General features: G+C 47.1%; 1 protein-coding gene across 1 annotated transcript; it reads right to left on the reverse strand.

Moving 5' to 3' along the window:
- Nucleotides 1-2,710: 2,710 nt before the first annotated feature.
- RND1 (Rho family GTPase 1) lies at nt 2,711-9,274 on the reverse strand. The gene is made up of 5 exons (XM_011368249.1): nt 9,050-9,274; nt 8,156-8,243; nt 5,434-5,543; nt 4,441-4,575; nt 2,711-3,806 (listed from the first exon to the last, which is right to left on the reverse strand). Exons 1-5 carry the CDS (start codon nt 9,167-9,169, stop codon nt 3,561-3,563), a joined length of 699 nt encoding a protein of 232 aa, XP_011366551.1. The 5' UTR covers nt 9,170-9,274; the 3' UTR covers nt 2,711-3,560.
- Nucleotides 9,275-13,664: the final 4,390 nt, after the last annotated feature.

The following is a 13,664-nucleotide window of genomic DNA, read 5'->3' on the forward strand; positions in this document are numbered from 1 at the left end:
GTTAGGTTACAGGAGCAGCCGAGATACAATGAAAGTGGCACAATTCATTGTGCGGGACTATCCCAGGTTTAGAAGGACATTCAGCAACCCATGATAATAACACCCACTTACTGTGACAACTCAAAATGAGCCCATGCAACAGATTCCAAAGGCTTCCGAAAAGGATAGTATCATCTGGGCTGTGGCATCTCTTTTTTCAAAATTCCAGATAGGACCCTGGCTTCCTCATTTTCTTACCCTTTGGAATCTGGTCAGTTCTTAGGCTATCTTTGTGTTTTTGCTTCTTTTTTCCTCATATTCTCCCCCTCTTCAGTCCTCCACTGAGCTTTTCTTACCCCAAACTGTATGTTCACTTTGTTTCTCTTTGTTCTTATCATTCATAATTCTCCCACCCACCCCACCCCCGCAAAAACAAAAACCTTGCAACTTCTAAGATGGGTTTAGATAAATGTATCTAATTCCTCCTTCCTTCCCATTTTACCATCATCAACTTTTTGGTTTCAATCTCACATTGCTGTAGGTCTGGCTTTTCCCTCTGAATACATGTTCAGTTCTCCTCAAGCGGAGCCTCAGAATAGACCCAAATAATCTTAAAGCCCTGAATATCACCCACAATTGCTTAAAGTAACCCTGGGAGAGTAACACTTCTCTTCAAGCTGTGCAGCCTTTGACCTGCCGCTTCCACACCAGAGACAGAACGGAAAGGAACGTAGTCTGAGATCTATTAAGTGTAATTCACCCGATGAACACTGGAGGGCTCTCCACTCACAGAATTGAACCCCAACTAACAATCAGATCCAAGCTGTAGGCTGGAATCTTGAAGAGCTCCGGTTACTACTTACTGAGACTCTTCTAAGTGCCCAGCTGTGTGCTGAACACTCATGTTACTTATTTTGCTTAGTTCTCATAACAATATGAGATGGGTGTTATCTCTGTTTTACTGATAAAGAGTATGTGGCTTAGAAAAATTAATTTGCCTTCAAAGGCCGCATAGTGAAAAGAATGAGCCGAGTCACCTTCAAAATCAATGCTCGTCCCCTATTTCCAGATTACCATTTGTCACTGTCTTTAAAGATAAGTAAATTGAGACCCAAAAAAGTGATGAAGCTTCTCCAAGTTCATAGTGGCAGAGTTCCCCAGTACACCTGTTATGAATGACACATGTCAGACATTGAGCTTAAAGGATACTCGTTTGTCTTACTCTGCTAGTTCTTTCACAAACATGCATCTTTGGAGATGGAGACAGAATTATGTTCTAGTAAGGACCACAGGTAGAGTCTCCTATTTAGGTACAACATGGCTAGCAATAAGGGGCCTGTGGCATTACAGTTACCATTTAGACCTGGTTTGAATCTTGACTCTACTGCATACAAGCAGTATGATCTCTTGCAAGTTATATGGCATCTCTGGCTTTTCTATTTCCTCATTTGTAAAACAGGGATAATAATACGACTTGATTCACAGGGTAGGATAGCAGAATAGTGAAAAGTGCATGCTCTGTAGCCAGGTTGTCTGGATTTGCATCCAGCAGGTTCTACTTTCTGACTGTGTGACTTGGGGCACATTGACTAATCTCTCTGGACCTGTTTTCCTTGTCTGTAAAATGAGGTAGATAGTACTCCATAGGGTTATCACAGGAATAAATAACATATAAGAAACTCATAAGATTCCCTGACCCATAGTAAGCATTTAACAAATGTTAGCTATTAACATGAGGTTAAATATGATGATGTAGGTAAAGCTATCAGCACAGTGCTGGGCACATGGTAAGTACTCAATACATAATAAGTACCCTTTATTTCCAGCACACTGAAATTTGGAAAACAGAGCTATAAGTCACCGAGAAGGGAAGGCCCCTGAGCTGCCATCAACAGGCAATAGAATTGGAAGGTCAAGAAAGCAGGAAACATCAGCTCTCTTTGAAGTCAGGGAAGACTAAAACCCCAGGAATCTCCCAACCCTGGCTTCAGTCTGTCCACCTTCTGCAGGAATTGGGATCTCAGCAGCTTGGATCCTCTGATTTCACCAAACCTTCTCTCTCTCCTCTAGACTCTCTAGGGCAAGGGTCTCCAATCCCCAGTCCACAAACCAGTACTAGTCCATGGCCTGTTAGGAACAGAAGCACAGCAAGAGGTGAGAGGTGGGTGGGAGAGCAAGGGAAGCTTCATCTGTATTTGCAGAGGCTCCCCAGCGCTAGCATCCTCAGCTCTACCTCAACTCAGGCATTAGATTCTCATAAGAGCACCAGTCCCTGGTGCTGAAAAGGTTGGGGACCGCTGCTGTAGGGCAATGATTCTCAACGAGGAATGATTTTGTCCCAGGGGACATTTAGCAATATCTGCAGACATTTTTAGTTGTGACACCTGGCGGGGTAGGCACTCTTGACTTCTAGCAGGTAGAGGCCAGGGATGCTGCTAAACCTCCTCCAATGCACAGGACGGCTCCCCACAACAAAGCATTATCTAGCCCAGAATATCATTAGTTCCAAGGCTGAGAAACCCTGCTCTAGGGCTAAGGAGATCTTCATTGGCTTAGGACTTGGATGGGGTTGGGGATGAAGTGAGGGTTAGGGGAGAGGGAAGAGATTCTTGGAGTTACCAGGAAACAGTGGAGGCAGCTACTTTGCGATCCACAGAAAGAACCCCAGGATAGCTTTTTCCTCATTATCAGTGACCAAAGGAAACAAAGAAACTAAGAAAATGGAGCCAACTTCTTTATATGTTATATTTTTCATTAATAAATAGGTTTTCTTCTTTAAACACAGAACATATAACAGATTGAAACACTCCCCCCTCCCCCCATTCCAAAGACAAGAGTCTATAAAACAAATGCCAGCTGTACTGCCCTAAGGGCAGAAAAAGTCTGGTGACTCCCACCCAGCCCTGCCCCCTGCAGTACCACCACCCCCACACTGCAAGGGAAGGGGGTCTGGGGCTTCTCCCTTGGACGCTGGGGACTTAGGTGAGAAGCAAGTGAATGTACGATGTCACCTCTCCATGAGGTGTGGGCTATGCAAAGATGGGGTTTCTTTCTTATTAGCTCCGACCAGCTCCTGCCCCTCGGATTTCAGATATGAAGCACCTGGGCTCAGCTCCCAAGGGAGCTGCCTCATGGCTTCCCCACTCTCCACTCCTCTGCAGCCTCCTCAGAGGGGAAGGGAAGGGCTGAGGGACCCCTCCCATCCCCTGGCCTGCATGGAAACATTGGGTGGAAGAGGCATGATGCTGAAAGTGAGGCTCTTTTAGGCCCCCAAGCCCATGAGGCCAGCATGCCCCCCACACCCCCACACCTCTCCTTCTTCTGGAGTGGGGGCACTGGGGCAGCCACCTCCTCCACCACCTAGTGCCTGGCTTGGGGTGTGATGGTTCTTTCTCAGTGTCAGGTCCTCAAGCTGGGCCTGGTTCTTTCCTCGTCCCATTTCCTGTCTCCTTCCAAGCCCTCACCGTGGCCATCTGAAAAACTCGTGTCCAGTGTCCTAAATTGTCTCATCCTCCCTCTCCCCTTGCCTCTGCAACCCAAGAGAGGAAATGGGAGGTTGTCTCCCCTCTCCAACCCCCACTTCACATAATGGAGCAGCTTTTGGCCTTTTCCTTCTTGAAGGTAGAAGAGATGAGTTCCGAACGGCTAGGGAGGTGGAGCAGTCGCTTGGAGAGGCTCCGGACAGGACTCTTCGGGGGCATCGGGCTGGGCTTGTTCAGACACACCATGGATGCCATCCGGAAGATGCTGTGGATACTCTTTTCTGAGGTGAAAGCTGAGCCTTCCAGGTAGATTTCCGCACCCAGCTGCTTGGCTATTGCACAGCCCTGCAGGGGGAGCGGGGAGTAAGGTCATCAGTGCAGTGGTCCAAATGGCTCAGAAACACTTCCTGCTGTGGTTAGTGGTTCTCCCCAGGGCTACTCCAGATGAGATCCAACTGCCAGTTCCTACCACCACTATCTGCTTAATTATTTTCTAAAGGTGAAGCCTGACAGCACCTTAGAATCACCTGAGACATTTTTAAAACCACATTGATGCCAGAACGAGTAAATCAAATTTCTGGGAGTAGGGCCTAGGCATTAGTACTTTTAAGAACTCTGCAGATGAGTCTAATGTGAAACACTAGTTTTTTAAAAAATGAACCTTATACTCCCAGATGCATAAGAAATTCTAGTTATTCTGATGCAGGTGGTCCACAAAAAAAAAAAAAAAAAAAAAAAAAATCTGAGAAACACTGGCACAAACAGGAATGGTTCACTTGCCAACCTATAACATAAATCAGGGAACGCAGGTACCCACCACCTCTATTCAGGTGAGTCGTTTGCTTATCACAGATGGCCCCCCAAAATACCATTTTCTCTGGCCATAGCAAGAGAGTCTGAGCAAGGGCCACATTTCAAGCCCTCTGTCTGGAGTCTTGCCGCCCAACACACACAACGGCGAGCGCACGCGCGCACACACCTGCTCATAGGAGATGGGTGCCTGTTTCTGGTGAGACAGCTCCATCAGAGTGCTCAGGTCTGTTCGCAGGTCTGTTTTGCAGCCAATAAGCAAAACACGGGTGCTGGGACAATAATCTAAGATTTCCGTCCTCCACTGAAGAGCCATTAAAGAAGAAAGTTGGGGGAAGGAGGAAAAAAAGAGAGTCAGTGCCTGACAGATACCTGGAGTAGCCAGTTGGCAACATACTACCCAGCTTATCACCAGCTCAGCCCTCCCTCTGAGTCACAGCATCACCACTGCACTAATTACATCATCTTCCTGCCCATGAGTACTTTAAGGCCACAGGAGTGCTGACCCAAAAGCCCATTCCCTCATTCGACAGCCCAGTCGCCAGTGAGAGCACAGGGGCATATCTTTTCCCACTCTCTGCCAAGCATACGGGCCTGGGTCTGCCCCCTCAACCCAGTCAAACGGCTCCACAAGTCTAGAAAGCCAGGAAGAAGCCAACCTGTCTCTTCCCAAAGGAAGGAGACAGTCCCAGAGCCTTCTCGGAAACTAGGCTGGTTCCACAAGGTATCCTAGGACTCTTCGATATGAGCAGATCTTGCTATGCAGCCCTAGCTAGGCATTACCTACAAGCAGTTCTGCTCAGGCCTACCCGGCTTGCCCAGTTCTAGTAGCCTGGGATCAAGGTATATTTAAGCTGCCTCCAAAAGACCCTCAAATCATATCACCAAAAGGGTCTCTGACTCTCAATCTTTTACTTCCTGGGTCTTCAACACCACCCTCCCTTGCTGGCCTCTGTCAGAGCAGTATAGGACAGTGGTCCAGGCAGGAGATCTGGGTTCTAGTTCCAGAGCTGTAGTTAATAGTGTGGCCTTGGGCAAATCTCTTCCTCTCCTGGCCTTAGTTTTCTCCTGGTACACAAGAGGAAATTAGAAGACAAGGTCCCTAAGATTTCTTTTTTGTTCTCAAGCTGAACTAAAGATTGTAGAGGTTATCTAGACTTACCTTCTTGAGTGCACTATCCACTGTCTCTGGACGGCTAATATCAAAGCATAGTAATACTGCATCCGAGTCACTGTAGCAGAGTGGACGGACATTGTCATAGTAGGGAGATCCTGATGTAGGGGAAAAAGAGCTTATGGTGAGCCATGGCATTTCCCTCCCCTATAGGCCTAAGCCCCAAGAGCCCTGGGAATACCATTCTTGGTCTCTTAGGTTAGTTGGACCCACCCATCTCCTAGGGGAAGCTGCTGCAGCCTAAAAGCTCGGGACCTGACCAACTGTCAGAAGGCAGTGCAAGTATATCATTTTCCTTAGCCCGGAAAAACGAAAAGAGGGCAAAATAAAGGGGGAGTGGAGCATAATTTGAACCCTGTCTGGGTCTCCTACAATGGGCTTAATTTAAGGTCTGCCAGTTCTTAGAGTCCCAGAGGACAATATACCCACCCCTGTGGAGACCAAGGCTTGTTTAGGGTCTCCTCTTTTCTAGAATCTGACTGCTGCCCAACCTCTGCTCCCTTCTTCTGCTCCAGGGTCTCCCCAATGAAGAAACAAACCTGACTTATATAACTAGCTGCCCTGCTTTTTTGCCATGGGGTCAGAACTCTAGGAGGCTGGTAGTGATTGAGTGCCCCGCTCCTCCTCTACCCAAATCAGTTTATACTGAAAAAGGCAAGAAAGCTGTAGTCCTTGTGACCCTAGATCTCAGGAAAGCAGTCTTAAAGACAGCAGCACCAATTGCTAGGGATTTAGAGGCTCAAGCTAGGGTAGGCAGTGCAGACCCAGGTGGTCCAATATAGGTGAATGCTAGAGGCTCAGCCTGCCCCTCTCCACCCTGGAGAAGGAACAGTAGCAGATTTGGAACTCAGACAATTCGTGCTCAGAATAGCAAGCAGCCCCTCTCCCTGCACCATAATCGCCATGGAAACTGGGGGGAATCCAAGTGGGGAGGGGTTGGTTGTTAAAAAGAAAAAAAGAGTAAAGGGGAGTTGGAATAGCTGCCTGCTTCTTCAGGAACCCTCCCCCATCCCCTCTCTGAGGTGGGGTCTTATCACACAGCACTGAGCAAAGGGAACACTGCAGCACTGGAAAGAGGGAAGGGAGAGGCCTCCATTCTGGCTCTAAGTGATCCCTTTCCCTGAGACCAGCAAGCGAATAATGGGAACAGGTTCAACCCTGGCCTCACTGTTGGGAAGCCCCATCCCACATTCAGCTGCCACTTCCTCCTTCCTTTATGGGCACCTAATTTGAAAGAGGGAGTTTGAGGATGACTGTTAGTATGCATCCTTTTGGAAACTGCGGGGGGAGGGGGTTGGAATGGGAATGCAACACAGGAAATAAAGACCACCTTGCTGATTTTCCATTATCTGGATTGGGATTCAAAGGCTGCATTCTGATTGTGGGAGGAGAGGAGAAGCAGCAGGAAGTATGGGGGGAGTGGTGCTTTGGGGCAGTGGTAGCGAATAGAGATGAGCTGCAGTAAGATTCTGGGAAGACTGAAAGGTGGGCAGAGTGCAGCAGATGCAAAAACATACATCATGCAGCCAACTGCATTCCAGTTGGATCCAGCACAGCATAGTACGGGATAACCAGAACCCTGCCTCCCAACCCCTGGAATTGCACGGAAGGAAAGTATACCAGGTTGAGGAATTTTTGTTTGTTTTGGGGAGGGGGAGCAAGGGGAAGTCTCATTTTCTGTTTACCTCTCCCCTACCCCAAATCTGTTCAGACCTCAAAACTGGATCATGGGAACAACAGTTCTTTGGAGGAGCAGGACAGCATATTTATTGTATATAACAGGAACCCCTAGTGATTTAGTTCCTCTTTAAACTCAGCCTAAATATGCATTTTTAGAGAGGAGTGGATGTTATTTTCTTTCTCTGATTCCTGGCTTTTAATCCTTAATTACAACTCTGAGCCCAGTCTATTAAAAAAGGTCTGGGGTAAAGAGATAATGGGAAGGGGTCAGAATCAAAGCAAAGGATAGCTTAGCACTGAGTGTTTAGGGTTGAGAGGCTGGGAAAATATTGCTTCCTACATTCCAGAAAGACAGGGCATCATCTACCTCAGCCCAGAATGGTGAAAATGGTCAGAACCAACACCTCTTGCCACTATCTATAATGTGACTCTGCCCCACATTAAGCCATCTCCCCCACCCTCCAGAACATCGATGATGCATCACTTCGGCCCTGAGCCGCAGCGGTATGACAGTGGAGCTGAGCTGCGGCAGGCGGACAGCAGTGGCCAGAGATGGAATGCAGGAGAGAAAACAGAGGTAGGAGCAGTATTTCCCCCAAAGCAGTCTTGTCTCCCTGCCTCAGCCACAACTGCCTCCAGCAACACTGTTTCCTGCCTCTTACTTGGTTTTGCTCCAAGGCAGTAAAGGCTATGGGGGGTCAGGGGACGGCAGGGAGTAGAAATGGAGAAACCCTGTCTGACTGTCCCCTTGTAATTTCAGGAGTCCATTCACCTTACCATCCAGTGTCCAGCCCTTTCAAGGATGGAGCTAGACCCAGAGAAGTGAGTGGCTTCTGGAGTTCATCCATTCTGCACCCCTGGACCAGCCAACTGAGTTGACCAGGCCCCTCCCCCTACACCTAAAGGGGGACTATTCAGGTCCCCTTCTTTCAGTTTCCTGGCAAGCACCATACTCCTCCCCGTCTAAAAGACAGCAGCTGCAGCAGACCAGTGGAGGTGGGAAGGGGGAATCCGGGGTCAGCTGTCTTACCGGAGGTGTCCCAGAGACTGAGCTCCACTCTCTGTTCCTCTGTCTCCAAGCAGGCTGTGTAATTCTCAAACACGGTGGGCACATATGTCTGTGAAAAGAGAGGAACTATTCACACCCTAGTCCCCTCTGCCCTCATAAACCTATGGTTACTACTGGCTACACAAGAAGCTACTCACCCTAGTGAGATACTAAAGTGGCCAAAGGAGGGGATACCTGGGGCAGGAGGGACCACATGGGACAGGAAGGAGGGGAGTGTGGAGGCACAAGCGCTTTGCTCCATCAAAGTAAGCAATGTGAATGACTTCAAGCCAGCGACAAGCACTTCGTATTTTAGATGGTCTGGGAGGGAGGGATGGGGGAGGGGGGAGAGGTAGAGACGAGGAGAGAGAGAGTCCTCTCACCCCCAGATTAGTCTGTCTCCCAATTTCAGACAAGCCAGTTCCAGCTCTTCTCCCCCCCACTCACCCACCCAAGCCCCCTGGATCAGCAGAACAACAGAAAGGGGCAGCAGGAGCCTGCCTAGGGCCCTGCCTACCCAACCTTTGAGGTTGGGGTGAAAGAATGGGCAGGTACTGCGTCAAGAAACTCCAGCTTCTCAAATGCCTCCAGCCCTTCTCCAGAGAGCAGACTCCAGGATAAAGGGGAGATAGGAGGGGATTTGATCGGCGCCTATGGGTGAAGAGGTGAGGAGGAGCCAGCGGGGCGGCAGAAGTGGAACAGGTCTCAAGGGAAGCTAAGGTAGGGCGGTCCTCCAGCCAGAAAGCGGCTGAGAATGGGTTGGGGTGGGGTGGAGAGAGAGAGCTTCCCTGGCAGCTGGGGATCTACCCGCCGCCCCCTCTTCCCGGGCAGGTGGGCAAGGAGAAAAGCTGGCCAGGGGGCGGGCGGGCAGCTCACCTCGGGATAGCAGTCCTTCGCTAACACCTGTAACATCGCTGTCTTCCCACACTGCACATCCCCCACCAGAACGAGCTTACATCTGGCCACGACTGGCTGTGGGGCCCGTCTTTCCTTCATGGCTGCAGCCTCCCCGGGACTTGGACTCGGGTTCAGAGAGGAGAGGGTTGCGCCCCGTGCGTCTCAGCACACACTATCAGGCAAATTCCTTGCCTCGCTCCGACTGAGGCCAGCACAGCCCACTTATATATACCTGGAGGAGCCAATCACAAGAGGAGGCGGACTCTGCCAAGGCCAATCCCTGAGATGGGATCCCCTCCAGGAGCCAATGGTCGGAGGATCTGAGTCAGCGCCCTCTTCTTCCCTTCCGTTTCTCTTAAAGCTAAACCGTTGCTTCCTCTGAAAGGGGATTCCCACGCTGTTTTACATTTATATTAGGGAGGGGGGAAAGGACTTGAAGCTAAATTTAATAATCTTGAGTGTCTACCAATTAGTGACAAAAACAAACTAGCCATGAACGCAGAAAGCGAGGTCAAGCTGAAGGTCTGTCCCAGAAGAACAGGACCTGCCTAAACTATAGACAGGTGGCACCCCAGGGTGGGGGTGGGGGCAGAGATCTCTGACCTCTTTGTTCCCTCTAATCTCCATCCCAACCAGTTCCCTCTCTGTCCTCCCCTCCCAGAAGCTCCTGCTATACCCCTTTATCAGCTCCTTTTGTTCTCTTTTCAAATCCCGAGTCTCTTCCTCAGGAATCACCTTTACACACACACACACACACACACACACACACACACACAATTTTTTTTTTTAATTAAAAACGCTTCTCCAGTCATCTGGAAAAGGCCCACACAATCCCTGACCTAGAGATGGGGAGAGAGAAAGGAATGAGAGTGTGTGGCAAGGGGGGATGGGAGAGAGGAGAACAAAGCAAACAAATCGCAGTCTCTTCAGCCAAACAATCTCTCACTCCATGCCTCACAGGAGCTGCTTAGTGGTGTTTGTTCTGCTGCCTGGGTTCAACTTCCTGGGTTCAGGCACAAGTCCAGTTCCAGGTGACGCCTACTGATGCCAACGCAATGTGCGTGTCACCCGATTAAAGTCCAGAATGAAAGACTGGGCCTGGAACTTTGGGCTTTGAAAGTTGGAGGATAACCTAAGATTGAGATGAGCTACATAACTGTCTACCAGCCCTGCCCCTCAGCCCTTGCATCTTAAGGCCCCAAACCATTAGACAAAACCATGGGATGTATACAGTTTGAATAACTCACTGCCTATTCAGGAACCAAAACAGCCCAAATAAGGCCTCCTGGGGATCAGGGATTGACGTAAGACCAACAATGGGCAAAAATGAGAGCACTCCAGAGTTCATCTTTAGGTCCATTCACCTTGGTAAGCCCAGCATCTCTGGAGCATGCCCCAAGTCTTGTTCCATCTGAGCTTACTCTTAATTCACCATCATTGCTGCCCCACCCAGGGATATTTCTGCCGTTATAAAGAATATTTAAAAGCCTTCCCCACACCCAAAGGGGTAGGTCACTATGAGTGGGATTTCCAATGCCCACTATAGACAGGAGAATGGAGGGTATTTTGAGAATGCAGCCTAGCCAGTGTGTCACCTGTCAAATCCTGTAGCATATAAGTCCATACTCCATGTTTGTCTGAAAGTTCTAGAGCCAAGGCCTGTACTGTCCTCTACTCAACACCGCAGGCCCCCTGTCAGGAATCAGAAATCAGCTAAAGGAGACTCCAGGGTAGAAAGAAAATTATGCAAGTGCTACCATGAGCTGGTTACCCTCTGCTTCCAGCCTCTCTGAAAGACTCCATCCCCTAGCTTCCCCCAGGCCTCAGATAATGTTCTGCCGATAGAATTCGATAGAATTTGTCCTCTTCTTGCCCTCTTTTTTTTTTTTTTTTTAGCAGCCCTACAGCCTCATAAGTGTGGATTGGGACAGTTCCAGGAATGGCTGTAAGATCATACACTGCTTCAACCTAGAGCTTTTTCCCTCAGCCTGACCTTTTCCTCTCCTTTTGACACACTTAGTCTCTCCTGGAATTAGTTCTGGAGGCACCTATGCATCCATCCTCTTAACCCTTAACTGGGTTCTCTCCAATGGCAGCCCCAAAGGCTTTATAGCTCTCTTTCCTTCATGTTCTTTACCAGCCTCCCACTACACACCTGCCCTCCACCAGCCACTCAAACAAACAAACAAAAAAAATCAAGTGTAAGTAAAAATGGTTCTGGCTATGCAAACAGCTTCCTCTGATCATTCCCAAGCTCCTCTGAGATAGAAATTCTGGGAGCTGGTGCTAACCTGGGTGGCTGCACTTCAGGGTATGGCAGCCAAAAGCCTGAGCTGTGAGACAAAGCAGCCTTCATCATGGCTGATTCTCAACATGTGTCTCTGAAGATATTTTGTGGGTCACATGTTTATGAGTTGTGGTGGGAAAAGTGGTATGAGTGTGTGTTAGGTCAGAAGGCACAGAAGGCAGTGTGAAAAAAGGTTAGAGCCGAAGGTCAGCAGGTCTAGGTGTTAGACCCAGCTCTGCCCTTAACAAGCTACATGTGTTTGGGTAAGTCATTTCCCTTGCTGGGCTCTTGTTTCCTTAAATATAATGCAAGAGATGTGGAGTAGAGAAGGGGTTTTTCCACCTTTTTTTTTTTTAGCAGTTAGACATCTTCCCCCAAGTTTGTTTAAACCTTTCCCAAGTGTCTTTATTTAAAAATCCATAGCCAGAATAATAAATTTACAAGATTGTTCTTCTCCATCAAAACCAGAAGAGTTTAAAATAAGGTTATACTTGAAAATGTTATCCTACGGTAAAAGAAACCAGTTACAAAAGATCACATGTTGTATGATTCCGTTTGTATGCAATGTCCAAAATAAGCAAATCCAAAGAAACAGAAAATAGATTAGGGGTTGCCTAGGGCTGCGGGGATTGAGGGAAATGGAGAGTGATTGCTAATGAGTATGAGGTTTCTTTTGGGGGGGATGAAAGTCTTCTAAATTTGTTTGTGGGGATGGTTGTAAAGTTTTGTGAATATACTTAAAACCACTGAATTGTACAGTTTAAATTGGTGAATCATATGGTATGCAAATTATATCTTAATAAAGTTGTTAAAAATAAGGTTATAATTCCAAATCTTCTTTATATAGTCTCCTTTAATTTGTTTTTTTAAAAAGCTTTGCATGTGTGTGCATGTGTGTGTAAATGTGCAAGCATTTTAAAAGGTAGAAAGAATAATACAATGAGCCCCTACGTACCTGTCATCCAGCTTCAACAATTATCAACACAATCTTGCTTCATCTATATCCCAACCCACTTCTCTTCACTACACCTTCTGTACTGGATGATTTTAAAACAAATTTTAGATATTATATCATTTAATCCATAGGTATTTCAGTACTCATCTTTAAAAGAAAAGAACTCTTTGTTAACATAATCACAATATACCATTATCACAACTAAAAATAAATAACTCAATATCACCAAGAATCCAGTCAGTGTTAAAATTTCCCCAATTGTGTCATACATTGGTTTATTCAAGTCAGAATCTAAACAAGTTTCACTCATTGAATTTGGTTGATATGGCTCTTAAGTGTCTTTTATTTCATAGGTTCCACCTTCTCCCCCTTTTTTCTTGCAATTTATTTGTTGAAGAGACCAAGTTGTTTATTCTACAGTGTCTTCCATATTCTGGATTTTGCTGATTGCATCTCCACGGTGTTGTTTATATGTAGTAAATTCTTTTACAAATTAAGTCTTATGCAGAATCTCTCAATACACACTAAGAAGATGCAAAACCAAACTGCTCTGGTTGAATCAGAATGAGGGACTTGGAGGGGGGCTTATTCAAACCACCTCCTTAGGTAGCTCCAAGAAAGAAACATTAGAGAACACAATTTGAAAACCACTAGCCTGGAGAGAGAGGGAGAGAACCACATGTTCAAAGCTCAGGGCTGCCCTATCTTTTTTTGGCTCTGATTACTCTGATAAATTCCTAATCTGGGACAATGACATAATACACAAAGGTGTTCAGGGTGATAGCAAATTCAAATTCTCTCTGACTCCTACTGAAGGATATACAAGCACAGTACTTTCTGTGCCCTAGTGCTCCTTACAAAGAGCTCCCAGGCATCCTGCCACCTGCGTCCCCCAAGAGTCTGGCAGGGCCAAGGCCATTCTCCCTGTCCCTTAATGTGACTCAGGTGCTCCACTCCTCAGTCCTAATCCATAACTTCTCATGATCTCAGGGATCTGTGGCCTCTAGAATTTTGGAACACCTGATCTTTTGACTGGGCATTTTTAGCTGGAGCAGCCACTAGAATGCTAACCAAGTTTTTAAAGACCTAGTCTCTCCTTCAGGGAGTTTACAGCTATGAAGGGATAAAGCAAAAGGCTTGTAGGTAATTAAAACTAAGTGTGGTAGCTTCTGGATATTTAGCCAAAGAAAATCAAAACAGTAATTCAAAAAAATATATGCACCTCTATGTTCACTGCAGCGCTATTTACAATAGCCAAGATATGGGAGCAACCTCTGTGCCCATCAGTAGACAATTGGATAAAGAAATTATGGTACATATATACAATGGAATATTACTCAGCCATAAAGAAA

The sequence above is a fragment of the Pteropus vampyrus genome, unplaced genomic scaffold (genome assembly GCF_000151845.1).
Source record: "Pteropus vampyrus isolate Shadow unplaced genomic scaffold, Pvam_2.0 Scaffold140, whole genome shotgun sequence".
NCBI lineage: Eukaryota > Metazoa > Chordata > Mammalia > Chiroptera > Pteropodidae > Pteropus > Pteropus vampyrus.

Excerpts from the sequence above, each read along its gene's own strand:
- RND1 (XM_011368249.1), bottom strand. The coding sequence starts at position 9,169 with ATGAAGGAAAGACGGGCCCCACAGCCAGTCGTGGCCAGATGTAAGCTC. Across the intron at positions 8,244-9,049 it reads CGAAGGACTGCTATCCCGAG|ACATATGTGCCCACCGTGTT; the intron begins GTGAGCTGCCCG and ends CTCTTTTCACAG. Across the intron at positions 5,544-8,155 it reads CAGTCTCTGGGACACCTCCG|GATCTCCCTACTATGACAAT; the intron begins GTAAGACAGCTG and ends CCCCTACATCAG.